Source organism: Stenella coeruleoalba (genome assembly GCF_951394435.1).
Source record: "Stenella coeruleoalba genome assembly, chromosome: 17".
NCBI lineage: Eukaryota > Metazoa > Chordata > Mammalia > Artiodactyla > Delphinidae > Stenella > Stenella coeruleoalba.
The window spans coordinates 31,922,564-31,942,312 of NC_137163.1; the positions used below are offsets into that span (position 1 = coordinate 31,922,564).

The 19,749-nt window shown below is 45.9% G+C and overlaps 2 protein-coding genes across 13 annotated transcripts in view; one reads left to right on the forward strand and one right to left on the reverse strand.

Moving 5' to 3' along the window:
- Positions 1-19,749, forward strand: part of DPYS (dihydropyrimidinase) — a 169,413-nt gene that overhangs the window by 116,588 nt on the left and 33,076 nt on the right. The gene's annotated exons all lie outside the window — the stretch shown is intronic.
- DCSTAMP (dendrocyte expressed seven transmembrane protein) lies at positions 746-8,013 on the reverse strand (the record flags this gene model as incomplete). 3 transcript variants are annotated; one of them, XM_079902059.1, is made up of 3 exons in its annotated part: positions 6,911-8,013; positions 2,706-3,014; positions 746-1,570 (listed from the first exon to the last, which is right to left on the reverse strand). In XM_079902059.1, the coding sequence occupies exons 1-3, from the start codon at positions 7,937-7,939 to the stop codon at positions 1,496-1,498; spliced, it is 1,413 nt and encodes a 470-aa protein (XP_079758185.1). In that variant the 5' UTR covers positions 7,940-8,013. The 3 variants fall into 3 exon arrangements, with proteins under 3 accessions (XP_079758185.1, XP_079758186.1, XP_079758187.1); XM_079902060.1 differs by lacking the exon at positions 2,706-3,014; XM_079902061.1 differs by lacking the exon at positions 2,706-3,014 and having other exon boundaries at positions 1,546-1,570; positions 7,113-8,013.

The following is a 19,749-nucleotide window of genomic DNA, read 5'->3' on the forward strand; positions in this document are numbered from 1 at the left end:
GCTAAAATTAGAGGGTAAATGTATGATGAGAAACAGGATGTTTGCATAGTCTGAAGGTATTTCCCACAATATACTTATTCGTTCCAAAAGGAAAATAGTAACTTCAACAGTGGAAGAATCTGCGGACCCCATCTTAACTAAGTGAAGAAAGGTAACCTCACCAGTAATGAGACATATTAACATCACATACCCCTGATCTCATGCATTGAGAAGAGCATGCCAGCGCTTCTGTACTGTTGTTGCCCAAAAATACATTACCTGGGTTTACTTATAAGGAAACATCAGACAAACCCAAAGCAAAGGACATTTTACAAAATAAGTGGCAGCACTCCTCAGAAATGTCAAGGTCATGAAAGAAAAAGAAAGACAGACTGAGGAACTGTCCCTGACTGGACGAGACTAAGGAACCATGACAGCCAAATGCCATGCATGAGCCTGGATTGGATCAAGGACTAGTCCTTGGGACATTAGTGGGATATTAGTGGGACAGTTGGTGACAATCCAATGAGTTTTGCAGAGTGTGCATTTGTCAGTGTTATTTACCTGGTTTTGACGATTGTGCTGTGGTAATGTAAGATGTTAATGTTCGGGGATGAGGGGTGATGGGTAAATGGAACGCTGTACTTAGTATTTTGCAACTTTTTTGTAAGGCTGAAACATTTTCAAGATGAAAAGCTAAAAAGTTGTTTTAAAATTTTAATGTTTCTTCATTTCTTCCCATTCTGGCACTTTAGAGATAATAGAATCAGTATTTTTCCCTCTTAGGTATTTTGAATATGGGGGAAATAGGCCCCTGTACTGCAGAGTGTACATTGATTATAGTGAAAAAGAGGCCCAAGATGCACATTGTAGGAAGCCTCTCATATGACTTTAATAAATGTGTTCTCTAAATGAATGTGGCTGGAGGCTTTGGTAGAAGAGGAAAAACAAAAGAGATCCAGGAAAGTAGAGGATAGGAGCAGAGGAGGTGGTGAGAAGAAATTAGGAGCTGCTGGAGATGGGTTTTGGAAAGAGTTCTTGAGTAAGGGGGCAGGGGGAGGACAGACAGCTGTGGGTAGGAAATAGCTATGAAGGCTATTAAGAAGGGCAGAGAAGGGATAGAAGCATTTAAAGATATTTTGCTCGCATCATACATGTATGTCCTCCTTGATATTTCTTTGTGAGCCTGCAGTAGAGATTTTGATTTTTTCCAATTTTTTTCTGTTTTTTTCTTTGAATACTACTCTATGCTGAGACTCTCCTCGAAGGGCCTGGTTATAGCTGTTACACTGAGATACAGTCCAGATCGTGTGCCTTGTTTGCGAGACAGACAACACAACAATTTATCTGGTAGCCCTTTGGCCCTTATGGAAAAAAGGAGTTTGGCCCTGCAACCTCAAACCGCTGAAGGACCATGCAGTGTAGTTCTCTGTTGCTGGGCATGAGTAAGGGTCACGATCAGTAGACTTAGGGAGAATTGCTGGAACAGTGTGGCTGAGGAGCTGCACGGGGCCTCTCACGGGTTGTCTTCACTGGCAGTGTCCATTTGTTTCTTCCCAATCATTTTCAGGACTGGAAGCCAGAAATGAATCTGAAAAGACACGAAGCTGGATGAATGAGCATTAGGGTCATTTCAAATGCCACTGACACAAACTTTTCACAAGACTTTGAAATGGCCGGGAAAGCTTATCCTTAGGGATTATTTCGGTCTTTCATTGTCCATGAACTATTTTCCAGTTCTGTAAGCTGTAGATAGCTGATGGCAACAATGCAGATGACTCTTGTCCATGCACATGCAAATGAATTTCACCTTGCAGAGTACAATTGACCCTCCCATCCTCCCTTGTGGAAGAAGCCAGTTTTGTATCTATTAAACAAATTCATTTTGGTATTCAAGATGGCCTGTATGTATGTGTGATTTAAATTGTTCTTTGAATTGGTTGGAGTTTCTTACTGTTCTGTCTTTAATATGTTGAATGAAATCTTTGACAAGTGTTCATTTTATATGTGTATGAAAGTCATTATGTTATCATATATATGTATAAATATATACATATATATATATATCTCATCATATATATATATATATATTTTTTTTTTTTTTTTTTTTTTGCGGTACGTGGGCCTCTCACTGTCGTGGCCTCTCCCATTGCAGAGCACAGGCTCCGGACGCGCAGGCTCAGCGGCCATGGCTCAGGGGCCCAGCCGCTCCGCGGCATGTGGGATCTTCCCGGACCGGGGCACGAACCCGTGTCCCCTGCGTCGGCACTGCGCCACCAGGGAAGCCCTCATCATATATATTTTGTAATACTGGAGAATGAGCAAATTCTTTGGAGTTTACCAAGCTGTAGTAGATACTTCCCTTCTGTTATTTATTTATCCCGGTAAAGTAACTCTGACTGGGTATTGTTCTTTAACAGCCATTAGAGAGGGCCTTCCCGGTAGCTTTTCTACAATATGACTGAATGTACTCACTTGAAATCAGTGTTTTGAAGGCTATCTGATAGAATTCTCTGGACCGGCATTGCTGCAGAGTCTTCTGGACTTAGTCATGTACATCTGTTCCCTGTCACTGTTCACCTACCCCCACCCCCACCCCGAAAGTGTCCTATCTGTTGCCGGGGATATAAGCCCTAATGTAAAGTTGAAGAGTGCTTTAAAATTCCATTTGCCCTTCAAAATCAAAATTTCCCTAATTACAGGTTATAACCCTATTTTGGCTTTACCTTTGTAAAGTACAGACTCAGTTTCCTTTTTACTTCTCCCACTGGCTGCTTTGATCTTTTCTTCAGTAGCTTTGCATGTAGGTATTGGATGCGCTCCCTCTGCACACTTGGGTAGAAGGATGCTGACACCAGGATTTTAAGTTGCATCAGGATGGAGGACAGCAGTCCTAGCATCACTAGTATCACAAGAATAAAACTGAGAGGAATCCAGGTCTCAGACAGAAGTAGCTTTGGTTTAGGGAGGCAGCTGGGTTCAAACAGAGATACATTAAATGAAGAATCATGGATGATGTCTTGAGCTTCTTGTTTCTAAAACGAAAGAATAAAATCATCAAGATCCATGCCATTTTCATACTCTGTCCTTGTCTTTCTCAATACTGCCCCGTAGCACGTAACATTTATCTTAAAATATGCAGGGAGCTTTGGCTGAAGGGGCTATCCCAGCTCCTTTTATGTGCTATGACTGGAATAAAGGAGAAGGGACGAATTTTAGTTGTAGCCATTGCAGAGTTTTCCAAAGTGGGATTGTGGAAATACAGATTTCCTTGAGAGAAGGATATCAGATAAGTTTGTTTGCTCTGTCCTTTCTTTAGAGAGTCACGATGGCCATGAGACTGTTGAGGGTGCTGAGAAGAAAGCAGAGAAATTTGCTTAAATTCAGCCAACGATTCTCCTATTAATTTTGACCGCATGACTTATTTTTATGGAACACCCGTTTCTACACTTCAGAGCATGTGGGACTAACGAAAGATGGTTTTTGCTCAACTGGGGGAGAAGTTTTTTTTGTAGCAGAGCCCCTCAAGACCCAGTCATAGCCTCTCCATCTCGACAAACACCTCGTCAGCAGACCACAAGGTCATAAAGATGTGGAGACATTAAATTATGTTCTAAGTCATCCTTCTAGAGCTTGAGGTGGCGGGGAGGGGGGGTGGGGGGTGGAATTACTCTTGATGCAAGAATACAAAGAAGAGTATATTTACTCAGAGTGTCTCTAAAATCCTATTTATAGAGGTCTCAAAATAGGACATTTTCACATCTCTCTTAGACGATAGGAGGGGTGCATTCCTCCCCGCTTGAAGGCAAGAGAATAAGCCAGTTGCCCTCAACAAACTGACCCAGAGGGCAGATGACATTGAGCCACCCAGCCAAGCCACCAGCAGGAGACGCGTGTGCTGATTCAGCTCTTACTTTTCCCTGACCTGAGAAAGCCACATAGTCTCTTGGTGGATTTGTTTTCCAGTTTGGTAAAACAGGAATTAATGGACCAGATCCTGCCCACGAATAAACGACTCCCAGTGTAAATTAAGCACCTTGGGGATGGAGCATTAACGTTACAGACTGGAGTACTTAGTAAGTTATTATCACTCCAACACCCTAGAGCCCTGGGGCGCAGAGGAGGAAAATGACTTCTGAAAAGAACCCAATCACACCCAGAGAACACCACGCACCTTCGATTTACCCCAATACCTGTGAAAAATCTGGAAACCCCCAAACCTGGGACTTCTACACAAATGTCAAGTCAGATCTGCAATTTCCCCAGCACTGTGGCTAAGCAGTAGAAAGCATTTGTGTTGCCTCTGCTTTTCTCTTATTAAAAAGACAGTTCACCTACGATTAAATAGAGAGATTTCAGTCCCCAGAGCAGAGGCATGCATTCTTTTCAATACTGTTGAAGAAACAAACACATTGATTGAGTAAGTGATGAGAAATCCTGCAATAAGAAAGCAGCGGGTGTCCGGTCTGGGAAGAAGTTATTTAGTCTAGGAATCTAACCGGGGATTTTGCAGCTGGGAGTCAGGGCTTCAGAAAGGTTGTCAACAGTCTTGTACGGGCTTGGTGGAGGGTAACAAACTCTCAAAATACCGAGCAATGTACTAAATGGTACCCCAATGTTTTAAAATGTGTTTGCCTCTCTCAAGTAAACAATTTGCCAAGGTGGTATTGAGTAACGGATGGAAGATTCACTCTGGTATCAGACAGTCCTGAAAAGTTAATGCAGACCATTGCTGGGCACATAGTAGGTGCTCAATAAGTAGCGACTGTAGCTTTATTTATTTATTATTATTATTTTTTTGCGGTACACGGGCCTCTCACTGTTGTGGCCTCTCCCGTTGCAGAGCACAGGCTCCGGACGCGCAGGCTCAGCGGCCATGGCTCACGGGCCCAGCCGCTCTGCGGCATGTGGGATCCTCCCAGACAGGGGCACGAACCCGTGTCTCCTGCATCGGCAGGCGGACTCTCAACCACTGCGCCACCAGGGAAGCCCGACTGTAGCTATTTTTACTTACAGCGTCCACCTATCCAGCCAGGTCTATTCACGTCATTTCCCACTTTTCTTCTTTATTTAAAATTGTATAAAAGTGGGAGAGGGGCTTCCCTGGTGGCGCAGTGGTTGAGAGTCTGCCTGCTAATGCAGGGGACACGAGTTCGAGCCCTGGTCTGGGAGGATCCCACATGCCGCGGAGCAACTGGGCCCGTGAGCCACAACTACTGAGCCTGCGCGTCTGGAGCCTGTGCTCCGCAACAAGAGAGGCCGCGATCGTGAGAGGCCCACGCACCGCAATGAAGAGTGGCCCCCACTTGCCACAACTAGAGAAGGCCCTCGCACAGAAACGAAGACCCAACACAGCATAAATAAATTCATAAAACTCCTATCCCAACATCTTCTAAAAAAAAAAAGTTTAAAACAAAAAAAGTGGGAGATACCTTGAGCCAATGTTTCTTTTCTTGCTTGACTTCTCCTTTGCAAATCTGCTGCAATGGAGAGACCAGGAACCTCCAAGGTCATCGTGGGATAAGGGCAGGGCACTGCCAGTTACGTGGAAGCGAGCTGCTGGTGGCACAGCCTCCCAGGCTCGGCAGGAGAGTTTGAGACAAGCTCCCACAGCAGTCTTGTGCTCGCATCTGTTTTGCGCCCACCACCCTGCTGTCATTGTGAGTGTACGTGGTGGTCTCCCCCGCCAGGACGTGAGCCCTTCGATGGCAGCCATCACGGTCTAGACAACTTTGCATCCCCAGGACCCAGCAAGACCCCAAAATGTATTTGCCAGGACATTGTCATTGGAAAGCTTCTGGGCCTTTTTTGGAAGGCAGACTTGCTTTTCTCCCCCCGTCTATCTAAAACAGTGAGAATTCACAAAACAGGCATGGGTTTTGGCTCAGAGAGAAATAGATGAGAGAGGAGCAAAAAGATGAAGGAGAGGGAAGAACTGAGAGGGGAAGATCAAAAAAGGGACTAAGGAGGGGAATGGACTATGGGGGAGAGGAGGAGAGAAGCCCTTCTACTAGCCGCCGCCCCGGATCAAGCCTGGCGGAAAACCTTGTTTGGCTTTCATTTGAAACACTGCTTCCATTATCCACCCTGCTCCAGATATGTAGAGCAGCAGGGTTCTTGTAATTAACTGAAGACTTCAGAGGAAACAGAGGGCTCAGAGTGATCAACTCCGAGAAGCAGCCCAGGATTAGGCGGGGCAGGGGCCAGACAGTGCCTGCTGAGCCAGGAGAAAAGGGGAGGGAGAGTGTGGATGCAGCAGGAGGAAATGGGCTTTCAAAGGAGGGTTTCCAGGTCCCTTTCTGCCCTTCCCCTCTGAGATTTCCCCAGCAGAGGCACAATCTATTCTAGCTCGATAAAGAGGAGGGAAAATCAGACATATGGAAACAGTAGATGGTGTGTTCACCAGCCCAGGCTAGTGCACACCACCCAGCATGCATGACCTTCACACACACACGCACACGTGCACAGGTACACACAACTACACGCGCTACATGTGCACATGCACACAGGCACACACGTGTGCACGGTCCACGTAGCGCAGAATGCTAGGTTTAAAAACAAATAAGACAAGTATCTGACAGTATCCAGATCCTCTGAAATGTCTACATAATCATCAATTTCCACAGGGAAAAATGGAAAAGAGAAAAGATGGGATGAACAAAAAGCATGGTCTCCTCTGTTGCGGTACGGCTGCCACAGGAAACTAATACAGCGATCAAAAATGTTCAGAATGTTCTCATACTCTAACATTGGGGTTTCAACTCAATCTAACCAGCATTTTGGGTGTTCTTCCTACACGCCAGGCTCCGTGCCAGGCACTGAGGATCCAGAGGGGAATAAGACACTGCCCTGCCTTGGGAAGTTCACGATCTTTTGCAAACACACAGCAAACAGCTGGGATACACAGTGAGACGGGCCTGCGAGCACCTACCTCTCTGTGCAGCTTCAAGTGAACCTCAAGCCCTGGCAAGCTTTGGAAATGTTTGCTGATGGAGAAAATGAGCCAATATAGCAGATAATCTATGGCTGCAAACAACACCCAGATGTAGAGATGGGTAAGTACCGGGAGGAAAAACAGCCCCAGGTTTTTCCTGTCTTTAGGAGTCAGCCAGAAAGATGGGATGACGACATACTTCTTCCTTTCCTGCTTATTCAGCGGGAGGACGCAGGGCCTCTGTTCATGCCTCTCCCTCTCGTCAAACTGAACAAATTGTCTGGTGATGTAGATGTTCTCAAACTTCCAACCACAGGAGCCCAAAAATCGCCTCATGAAGAGGCCAGTGCCAAGTAGCACCAGCAGAAGCCCCGTGAGGGCAACCAGCTGCCGCCCCAGGGAAGACAACACCTCTGTCGCTGTCACCACCTGGTACAAGACACGCAGGGCTTTGTATGTAGTGTCATTGAGCTGTGCCTCCAGGGCTTGGCTGGGACTAAAAAGAGAGACCTCCAGTGTTTGGTTCCAAGAAACAAGGTCATCAAATAGACTTAGGTGAGTGGCAAGGCCGTATATCCACTGAATGGCTTCAGTATATTTTTTCAAAAGTGGAAAATGGATGGAAAAGCTCTTTGCCCTTAGGTTGCAAGTCATACTGTCCAGGAGACCTTTAAAGTTGTGAAAAATATTTTCCACGTGTCCAAAGATGACCATCCCTGTGCCAGCAGTGATCAAAGCGTTCCTGCCTTCACGCAGGCCACACGAGAGGAAGAAGAGCAGAAGGAAACACCGTGCGTGCTTGGAACAGCACAGCAGAGCACACGTGACCATCCAGGAGGTGGTGAAGACTATGAACGAGGACAGAAACCAGTAGAAGGCCCCAGAGAGGAGGCCAACAGAAATGAAAGCAACAAAACAACAAGTGCCCAAATGTTGGGTGAAGTCCGTCCATCCAAGCCTCCTTGGAGACACATACGTCCTCCAAAGACTGAGGAAGATATTGGTGCCTGAGGTCCAGATACCCATGCTCCCTGTGTACCTGGAAATGAAAGAGAAACAGGGTCAGATGTTGCTTTTAAATGTCCTCTTTGTAAAGGGCACGATGATAGATTGATTGCAAAAAATGGCCGTAATTTTTTACCCTTCTCAGTCTCTACACTATTACTAAACCAAACTTGGGCCCACTCGCTGCCAATCCACTGACACTGGATTGTGGTGAAGGGAAGTGCAGAGTTTATTGCAAGGTGCCCAGGGCAGGACCAAGCAAGGAGAACGGGCAGCTTGTGTTCAAAAGACCTGAACTTGATATAAATGAGTTTATTTACAAAACAGAAGTGGATTCACAGACATAGAAAACAGACTTACGGTTACCAGAGGGGATAACGGGATGGGGAGGTGCGGGGGAGCTAAGTTAAAACTTTGGGATCAACTGCTATGTATAAAATAGGTAAACAACAAGGACCTACTGTACAGCACAGGGAACTATATTCAGTGTCTTGTAATAACCTATAATGGAAAAGAATCTGAAAAAGAATATATATACAAATGTTTATGCATAACTGAATCACTTTGCTGTACACCTGAAGCTAACACAACACTGTAAATTAACTATACTTCAATTAAAAAAACACGGTTTTAAAAAAAGATCTGGGCTTCCCTGGTGGCGCAGTGGTTGAGAGTCTGCCTGCCGATGCAGGGGACATGGGTTCGTGCCCCGGTCCGGGAAGATCCCACATGCTGCGGAGCGGCTAGGCCCGTGAGCCATGGCCACTGAGCCTGCACATCCGGAGCCTGTGCTCCGCAATGGGAGAGGCCACAACAGTGACAGGCCCGCGTACTGCAAAAAAAAAAAAAAAAAAAAGAGAGAGACTTGAGCTCCACAGTGGCTTTCGGGGAAGGGTTGTTAAAGGAAAGGTGAGGGAGGGGGTTGCAGGGCGCCTGATCAGCTTGGTACATCCTTCTAATTGTGGGTGGTGAGGTAACAGCGTGATGTTTCGGGAATTAACATCATCAACCTCTGGTTCCAACCCCTCTGGGGTCTACATGCTTATCGTCACGGGCAGGTAACTTCTGCCACCTGGTGGGGGGTTTTAATGTCTGCAAAACACCTCAAGGATATGGTTCAGGTTATTATCTACAGCCTTGAGGAGGCACTAAAAGTCCTTGACTTTGTGTTATGGCTAAACTCTTATTATTTTGTCTTACTTGACTGTTTTCCTTTGTTTCTGCATTTTCTCACTTTTCTCATTAAATTTGCTCTTTGGACTTGGGGGGAGGCCTACGAGGCTAAAGCTTTTCTACAAACAAGAGGTGGGGGACATGGGGTGTGTCCCTGGGGAGGCCCCGCAGGGTCCTGCTCAGTTTCTACACCTCCTTGCAAAGTGACATTACAGCTTCTCCCATCAAGAAGTGAGAGAGGGCTTCCCTGGTGGCGCAGTGGTTGAGAGTCTGCCTGCCAATGCAGGGGACACGGGTTCGTGCCCCGGTCTGGGAGGATCCCACGTGCCGCGGAGCGGCTGGGCCCGTGAGCCATGGCCACTGAGCCTGCGTGTACAGAGCCTGTGGGGTTTATTTCTCCAGCCCTTGAATTTGGGATGGCCTTGTGACACCATCGGCCAATGGAATGTGGCAGAAGTAATAGTATGCCTGTCCCGAGTCTGTGATTCCCTCCTGCCTCTCTTGGAACCCTACTACTAACTTGTTGACAAGTCCAGGTATTTTAGCTTCTATTGCTGCTGTAGCAAATTTCCACAGACTTAGTGGCTTATAGAAACACATATTTATTCTCTCACAATTCTAGAGGTCAGAAGTCTAAAACTGGTCCAGAGGGCTGCAGAGGGCTGGAGGTTCTAGGGGAAAATCCATTTGATTGGGGAAAATCCATTTGATTGCCTTCTCCAGCTTCTAAAGGCCACCTCTATTCCTTGGCTTGTGGACTCTCCTCCATCTCAAAGAGAGCAATGTTGCATCTTCTTTTCTTTCTGACCTCTGCTTCCATCCTTATATCTTCTCTCATGACTCTGATCCTCCTGCCTCCCTCTTCAAAGGACCCCTGTGACTATACTGGGGCCACCCAAGGAATCCAGGATAATCTCTCCATCTCAAGGTCCTTAACTCAAGCACATATATAGAGTTCCTTTTACCATGAAAGGTAACATAGTCATAGGTTCTGGGCATTAGGACATGGACATCTTTGGCTGGGGCTAGTGGGGGTGGGGTCATTCATCCTGTCATACCAGGTTGGGCTGCTGAATGACAAGAGGAACATGACCAGTCTATTCCATCAACTCAGCCAATAGCTAGTCAACTGCCATATATGTGAAATAGGGCATCCTAGACCAGCCGGTCCCCAGCCACCAGCTGATCACAGATACTTGAGCAATAAGAAACGCTTATTCACTTTGAGCCCCTGAATTATGTGCTGCTTTTTTTGCACAGTGATTGTTCACTGATAAAAGCAGCAATCCTGTGCCATGGGTCTTATTAACTGAAACAGACCTTAGGTTGATGGACAGGCTGAAATTTCAACGAACTGCATTATATAAGATCACTTTCTGACAGTCATCTATTTTCTTGTGCTCTAAGTTTACAGACAAGAAAGCAAACCAAAGGCATCCAAACTTAAACGTGGCATTGGACTGAGGCCATTGTATTCAGCTCTGTAACCATTGTGCCTTCCCTCCCTCGTTCCTAACCTCTGAGTGCAGTTCTCTCCTGAGAATCTTACAAGGAAAAGGAGAATAATCTGTCACCGAGTTAATCATCTTTTCTTTTTTCCCGGATCTAAAATGAAGGTGCTGTGGGGCTGCTACTGCCCTGTCAGTCACGCAGATTTAGGCGTGTGATGCACTCAGAGAGCCTTGGGTTCATTTGGGATGATACAAAATAAATTTGAGCTATCTTAATTGACATGAAAATATCTAATGAGCATTATACCTTATGTATGGAATTTTAACGAAGACATTGATCAGTTGTTAAACACTCTCAAATAAATCCCTTCTCACATCAAGTATTTTGGGGCTGGATTTATGGAGTAGCTTAATACCGTTTGAGCCAGTGAATTACACTGGTAATGTAAGGTATCCAGTCACTGGCGGGAGGGCATGAACTGAGCAAGCTGAAGGGAAGAAATGGCTCTCTTTTCGGGTTCGGGCGGAATGGGGTTAATGTAGGACAGAAATGAGATGGGGAAATAGGCAGGTTAGGAACAAACCTGTGGAAATGTCTTCAGCAATAATATAGAGGGCTTGCAGCTCCTGCACGTAATCTGAATGGGAAAGTTCAGTGCAGAGAAGAGATACGGGGAGACGTCGTGTTGAAGAAGGGTCATTACCATGTGGGACTGGCCTTATAGAAGATTCAAGATCCTCCCTAAGAAGGTGGTTTTACTCCATGCGGAGGAAAGGAAATTGGAAGAAATGGACTTTAGAATGGGGACCAGCAAAAGAACAGAGTTCTTTTTTCCTGCAAGCTTGCTTCCTTTCAGAACTGGAGGTTGATTTGGAGGTTGGCAGTACTCCTGTGCACCAACTCCACTCCTGTGCCTCTCTGAGCCCCAGGAATCACTGATAGCCCCTGTGCTCCTAAACTGTCCCCAGCCTTGCCAGTGCGAGTCAGCCCTGCTTCCTTGCCTGGGTCGGAGGACTTGATCAGTCAGCGGAGAGCAGGCAGACACTGGGCAGGACAGCCAGCACCACAGCAAACTGGGAGGTGCTGCCTCTCCTCCTAGGTGTGTCCCCATTTGCTTTCTTTGGTATGGCTTTGGATTTGACCCCAAACCATTATCTGAGTAATTGGTACACTAATAGATAATAATTGTCTATTATGTCCTAGGAGCACTTTATATGTAGCATCTCCCTGCATCCTCCCTAAAGCCTCTGGAGGTTGCTTTTCACACAGTGGACACTGGGGCTCAGGGTGCTTGCTGAAATGTGTCAGCGATCACACGGGGAGTAGGTGGCATAGCAGAATTCAGACCAGGTCTCCCTGCCCCCTGAGCCATGCCCAGATTCCACGGCTCTGCGTCATGTGACAGGGTGCTCAGCCCACTGTGTCTGCTGGAAACACATCACACTTTCTGCCAGTGACTGTTTAAGAGCTGATTTGTAGATCACAAACCCATTTCTATCTGCTCATTTCTTTTTGCATCAAAATAGTTTACCCTGTAAGAATGTTTCTCAAATCAGCAGATTTTTCTCTACAGCAAATCAAAAATCCCAGCTGTCTTATTTTTTTCTAATATCCTTTATGAGGTACCATGTTGCTTGCTTTCTAAAAAATTAATAATGCGTATTTTAGATTCATTTTTCCCTCCTTTTGCCTTCATCCTTGTACAGTGTGTTCTTTATAAAGAGATTTCTCTGCAAGTGAGAAACAGATTTATGGATACATTAAAATTTTAGCCTTCGGCAATAAAATCTAATAACAATTAAATAAGATATATTACTGCAATTTTGTCTTGTAAGAGGCACATATTTTCTTAACAAGCAAAAGATCTAATATTATTCCCCTTTGTTTTGGTGCTGAAAACAGCATGTCACCAAAAGACATCAAAACTTTCTGCAGCAAGAGGACCAAATGCCTTCTCTCCTATCTTATAGCTCAAGCCACAGAGGCGAGTTTGGACCACAAGCTCAGGGCTGGTGTTCCAGTCTGTTGAATGTGGCCTTGATTTTCTGTCGCTGTTGAATGTGGCCTTGATTTCTTCACCAATCTCTGTTCCTCATTTTCCCTACTTGAATAAAAGACCTGCCTGAGCTCCTTCCTGGTGAGGTTTAAGGAGGGAAGCTTTGGCAAGCACGGTAAGATGCCCTGGAGATAAGGTGCCTAGGAAATGCAACCCATTTCTTCTTGTTTCTTTGCTGCCACAGCAAATTGAGAATGTCCCTTCTCTGAAGCTCTTTAGGCAAGGCTTCAATGTTCCAACGATGAGAGGCTCAGAGGCAGGAGGTGGATTGCACCGCCTTCCCAGCACTGATATTTGACGCGTTGCCTTTAGATGTCTGTTGATTGCTATCCTCTCGCTCCTGCAGAGGTGCAGTCATTCTGCTGAACTTTCTTTCTTCAGATGGCCCCAGTTCTTTCCTTTTAGAAAAATCAGGGAATCAGGATTTGGACAAGCTGGTTACTTATTCCTTTCTCAAAGACTTTTTCAGGCAGATACCCAGATTCTTAAATTTTACTTCTAGAGCTGGAAGAAATATTATAGGTCAGAGCTTCTTAAACTTGAGTATGTTATCACTGGGGGAGTCTTGTCAAAATGCAGATTTTGGTTTCAAAGCTCTAGACTGGCCCCTGAGAGTCTGCGTTCCTAACAAGTCCCAGGTGGTACTGAGGCTGCTCGTCTGAGAACCAGGCACTGCGTAGCAATCTCTAGAATTCAGGACTGTCTGATAGCACTTTCAGCGATGATGGAAACGTTCTGTATCTGTGCTGTTTAACATGGTCAGCACTAGCCTGATGTGACAATTGAGCACTTAGGGCTGGTGCAACTGAGGAGTTGAATTTTTAACTTTATTTAGTTTTAATTAATTTAAATTTAAACAGTCACATGTGGCTGGTGTCTATCTACTGAACAGCACAGTTCTAGATGAGCAACACCTGGCCGGCTGGTTTCCACAGATGAGGAAACGAAAATCCAAGGGGGCTACTGGGCTGGCCGAGGCTGTCCTGGACTAGAGGCAGAAGTGGGAGGGAGACCCCAGTTTTCTCCCACAATGTGACACATTTCCCATCACATCAACATCTCATTTCTGACTTTTCATGAAACCTGTTTTAAAATTCCTACCAGAGTTCCTAAGCAACGGAGTTAAAATTTCCCACATACCAAATTTGCCTTCAGGCATCATAAAATAAATAATTAGAAAAGTGGACAAGCAAAATAGTAATAATGATAGATAATAGTTACCAAGTTGTTACCAAGCGTCTGGCCACTGTTAACGGCATCCAAAATACATTATTCCTAATTTTCACAGTAGCTCTGTATGATTATATAGATATATTTTAGATGATGAAACTGAGGCTCAGAGAGGTTCAACTTGCCCAAAGTCACACAGCGAGTAAGTAGAAGAGCCAGGATTCTAACCCGTGTTTACGTGGCACTGAGGGTTCAGGATAGGCAAGTTTCTCAGACTCTCTTTACCATGATCCTCAAAGAGTAGCTTCTAAATTTGGTTGAAATGTATTCCCAGGATCCCAATCATACGCGAATCCTGAAATGCCATTCAACGCTCTAGGTATAAACTCTCCTTGCGTTGTCATGTGCATGGGGCGTCCTCCACCTCCTCTGTCAGCACAGCCTAACTGAACCCTCCAGAGCTGACTCTAGATCTCCATCGGTGTCAGGCCCGTCCTGGTCTGAGGTCTAGGCTGCAGGGCATTCATTCTCAACTGAACCGTCTCATCCCAGGGGATGAGAGCAGCATTCAGTGTTGGTCCCCACCTTCTCTGCTGAGCTGGGGGTTAGGGTCGGGGCTTTCCCTTTGCTGGTAAATTAGGGCAGTGTGGGCAGCACTGAGCCTTTACACGCCTGCAGGGGTCAGACAGGCACTGTAAAGAGTGAAGAAAATCAGGAGGTACAGAGACTTCCTGGGGGGCAGGGGTGTGGGCAGTGGGTCCTGGGGGGCTGGGAGCCCATGTCCCAGCTGAAGTTGCAGGAGCAGTAGCTCCAGCCCAGCAGATTTTCTTCGAGGCTGTACACAGACCCAGTGTTGCCAGATTTTCTGATTTTTTTTTTTTTAAGAAAAGCCAGAAATCTAATTTTCTTTGGGTAGCATCTCTGATTAAAAAAAAAGGTTGGCTCAAGTTATTTTTAAATAGTCTGACACTGATTTTGGCTACTGGTTGCCAGTTTGCAACCCTTGGTGTTTGGGGAAATCCTCAAGTGACTTCCCCCTCTTCTCTCTGCCCGGCCGTCCTCCTCTCCTCCTTCTCCAGTCATCTGAGTTACCCTCTTTTTATTCCCTGGTACCTTTTAAAATCGTGCTGTAGGCCAGAGTCCAGTCTCATGCATAAAGGTTTTTCTCTATGCCTTGGGAATATTTTTTCCCCAAAGATCTCTAGCTCTATTTTATTCCCTTCTCTTGCTCTCCTGGATTGAGCCCTTCCCTCTCTCTCCATCGCTTCTTCCAGCAGCAGCTGAAAGGCTCACCTGATCGCTTTAACCTGCAGTTTCTCTTTACGGTGCCTCCATTATCAACAATGTTTATCTCAACATCAGTGTCTCTCCAGGACCGTGTACCTGCTTTTTTGCTTTTATCAACGGCAATATCCCAAGAATAATTACCACTCTTCTGCCTTTATCCCTAAACTCTAGTTCGTGCCACAACCCGGGGCCAGGAAACCACAGCTGCAGTTCACAGGAGAATATCACCAAGGACCCAAATCTCTTTCACGGGATGAAAGGGATGTTTGTGTGGCTGGGTGGGAGGGGACAAGTTAAGGAACGGGGGCAGTGATGAGAAGCTCCTGGTCCAAGTCCGGAGCCAGGCAGAACTGTGCGGTCTGTGTATCCAGCCTGAGCCCACACATCTGCTTTCACGCAGAGCTGAGCTGTTGCCATGGGAAACAGAAGCGGCCAGGCTTCTCCATCAACCTGCGCACACCAGCAAACGCCGGCTGTGAGGTGCATACGCAGTGGATTTGATTGTTTTCCCCGGGGGGTATTAAACGTCAGTGGCAGCAGCAAAAGCCCTGGCACGGAGGACACAGGCTCCCAGCCCCCAGCCCCAGCCCCAGAGCCCTGTTCGCCCACTTTGTTGGGGAGTCAGGGCGATGAACATTCCTGTGTTGTCCTGTGATTCCTTTGAGCACAGATTAACTCTCAAGGTGCAAAGAACGCATCCTTGCTTCAGATAACAAGGCCCAGTCAGCAGCTGTGACAATAATAACTAGAGCCTCCAAAGTGGCCCACCCTGGGCGCCTTCAAGATTGAGGGGATATTGAAGAAGCACATCACCAGTGTCGCTCTGGCGCTGGCAGACAGAAACCCACAGGATCACAGCTTTTGCAGTTGCAGGAGAAACCAGTGCAGCCTTCTTTGGGGAAGGACCCAGAGGACAAGGAACTCAGTGCGGCCCTATTGCTCCCCTCCTTCCCCAAGTGGGTAGCACTCGCCTTGTCGGACATCCTGAGATTTCCAGTAAGTGAGACCAGCTCCTTCTGACCATGCTCCCCATGCAGAAGCCAATGGCTTATGCTCAACAAGCCCAGGTATAGTCTGCAGACACCCTGGGGAAAAATAAACCCGACTGCCGACGTTCTATCTCCGCTCCTCCAACCGGCTCTGCTAATCCCCTGTGGGAACCTTGTCTGAACACATCAGCCTCTCATTGACCTCAGGACTTGATGGGAATCTCATTTTAAAGGGAATTTGGAGAAAGGGCAGAGTGAGATAGAAAAAGACCACGGGGCAGGGAGACAGGAGACCTGGGGTCTGGCCTGCATGTGACCTTGGATAAGTCACTTCACCTCTGGGGACCACAGCTCCCTTGGGTCCTGCCAGCCCACAGTCTCTGAAATAAAGGCAAAGGAGAGTGGCTGAGCCCACTCTGGGCACTGGCATTTTGCAGAAGCCCAGCACCCGTAAGGGGGACAAAAGGAGGACAGAGCGTTTCTTGTCCTTTTCTCTTTTTCTTTCTTTCTTTTTTTAAAACTCTTGCAAACTTATAAATTGGTCGGGAACGCAGTGTTCTCTGAGCCTGCCAGAGTAGCTCGAGCAGCGCCAAGAGGTGAAATGAATTCCTCATAATTTTGTTTTCCTCGTTCTTGCCTTGGGAAAGCCAGTGAACGCCTTCCTCTCTGAAAGCACCCTTCACACAAGGAAGGAAAGATTAATGAAAGCTACTGGGTAAACAGAGGAGTGTCTACGGAACAATTCAGCCCAGCATGGCACTGTGTGTGAGGCCTGGCAGCCTTTCCGGGCCAGCCCTGCTCCTCTCTGTGACCCGAGGCCTGGCTAACAGATCAGTTCTTCAGAAGCCAGGGATGGCCCACGTCCACACAGCTGTTCTGTTAAGAAGATGCTCAGGCTGCAGTCCTCCCTGAGATGAGGGATTCAGATCCCTCAGACCCATGTTAACAGAGACTTTCTGAGATTTCTGTACATAGGTAAACTGTCGGGGATAGAGGCAGAGGTTTAAAGTTTCCTCTAGTCTCAACAGTTTATTCCAATTTACTAATACTTAATTTTTTCTTATTAAAAAAAAGCAATTTCAAAATCAAGATTATTCTGAAAGTTTACTTACAGGCTCCTCTCAGGTTCTTCTCTGAGTGCAAAAAGGCCCTTCCCTAGGGCTCTAAGTGTTGATATAGAACACGGAAAAAGGAACCAGAAGTGACAAGAGGGTCACATAGCCATGAATCAACCTCTTTAATTCCCCAGAGAAGTGACTAAGTCGTTTAATATTGACAAAGGGGATAACTGGTGCAAAGAAACGACATGTTCCTTTCTAATATTTTTCTCGGAATAGATGTTGGAGAAATCAATCCTAGAAAATAATGAAATAGGGTATTTTCAAACGTCAGAGAGTGAGTTACGAAAACTTGGGTGGTCTCTCGCCCTCTTCCTCTTCCTTCATTCATACTCCCCACCCCCATCCCTACCCCCAGAGGTGGGACCAAACGTTCACCATCTCCACTCCCAACCTCAGATGAAGAGGCAAGTGGCATGAAGGAGCCACCTCTGCCTTGATGACTCAAGAGAGGCGTAGTAATCTGTGTCATGCGTCTCAATCTCTCTTTTTTTTTTTTGTAATATGTATTTATTTATTTGGCTGCACTGGGTCTTAGTTGTGGCACGCGGGATCTTTGTTGTGGCACACGGAATCTTTAGTTGCAGCATGCAGGCTCTTAGTTGCAGCATACGGGAACCTAGTCCCCCAGCCAGAGATCAAACCCAGGCCCCCTGCATTGGGAGCATGGAGTCTTAACCACTGGACCACCAGGGAAGTCCCACGCATCTCAATCTTGCTGGGACCTTCCATCTTAGAAATTTAGCTTCAAGTCAAGAGGACCTTGCGTGGTGGCAGGGAATTAGGAAAGATCAAAACCCTTCCACAGAACTGCTCTTCACTTTTTGATTGGGACTGCAAGAGCTTTTATCTTAAAAATTCCACATTCCTGTAAATTGGTGCAGCCACTATGGAGACTAGTACGGAGGTTCCTTAAGAAACTAAAAATAGAGTTGCCACATGATCCTGCAATCCTACTCTCGGATAAATCTGGAGAAAAACATGGCCCGAAAGGATACTTGTACCCCAATATTCATCACAGCACTATTTACAATAGACAAGACGTGGAGGCAACATAAATGTCCATCGACAGATGAATGGATAAAGAGATGTGGTACATATATACAATGGAATATTACACCGCCATTAAAAAGAATGGAATAATGCCATTTGCAGCAACATGGATGGACCTAGAGATTGTCATACTGAGTGAAGTAAGTCAGACGGCAAAAGAGAAATATCATAATATATTGCTTATATGTGGAATTCTGAAAGAAAATGATGGAAATGAACGTATTTATAAAACAGAATCTGACTCACAGACTTAGAGAACGAACTAAAGGTTATCAGGGGGGAGGGAAGGGGGAGGGATAGTTAGGGAGTTTGAGTTTGATATGTACACACTGCTATATTTAAAATGGATAACAAACAAGGACCTACTGTATAGCACAGGGAACTCTGCTCAATAGTCTGTAACAACCTAATTGGGAAAAGAATTTGAAAAAGAATAGGTACATGAATATGTATAACTGAATCACTTTGTTGTACACCTGAAACTAACACAATATTGTTAATCAACTATACTCCAATAAAAATAAAAAGTTAAAAAAAAATTTCACACATTCCTGCCAAAATGCAAACATCCCTGAGAAGGGTCAGTGTAAAGTAAAATCTAAAACAAGTAACTGTATAGACGAGACACTGAAAACTCATGTCAAATGTGGTGAAGATATGCAAACATCTGATGTTTGGGAAACACAGCCATTCATTGATAAACAGTAGGGCTCCAGCAAATTTTGTGAGCAAATTAACATTACAAAAAAAATCAGCGAGCATCATTGGAGTGGGCTGGAGGGGAGTGAACGCAGGAACAGGGAGCCGAGTTAGGAGGTAGAACAGTGTATTAGTCAGGGTTCTCCAGAAAACCAGAAGCAATAGGGTGTGTGTGTGGAGAGAAAGAGGTTTATTTTAAGGAACTGATTCACATGATTGATTGTAGAGGCAGCTCATCTAAAATCTGCGGGGTGGGCCGGCAGCTGGAGACCCAGGGAAGGGTTCATGTTGCAGCTGGAGTCCAAAGGTGGATTGCAGGTGGAATTCCCTCTTCCTCAGAGGACCTCAGTCTTTTTTCTCTTAAGGCCTTCAACTGATTGGACAGGGCCCACCCACATTTGAGAGGATAATCTGCTTTCCTCAAAGTCTGCTGACTTAAATGTTCATCTCATCTTAAATACACCTTCAGAGTAACGTCTAGGTTCATGTTTGACCAAATGGGTTCTGTGGCCTAGCCAAACTGACACAGAAAATGAACCGTCACAACCAGATTGAGTACTAGAAAGGAAAGACAAAGCATAGGGCTTGCTTTGTTTTGCTTGTTTGTCTGTTTAGGCTGTGAAGGGCGAATGGACAGAATTTGGTAGCTGGGGGAGAAAGAGGAAAGCAGTCAGTGCTGATCAGAACTTTCCATCCTGCGAACAGGCAGAAACATGGGTCTGGCCTTAGGAGAGGACATGAGGTATAAAGGCAGAGAGCTGAGAATTAGCCCAATGTGTGCTTGCAGGGTAGCATCCAAGCATTTCTGCTGAATTGAGCTGCAAGCTGAAACTG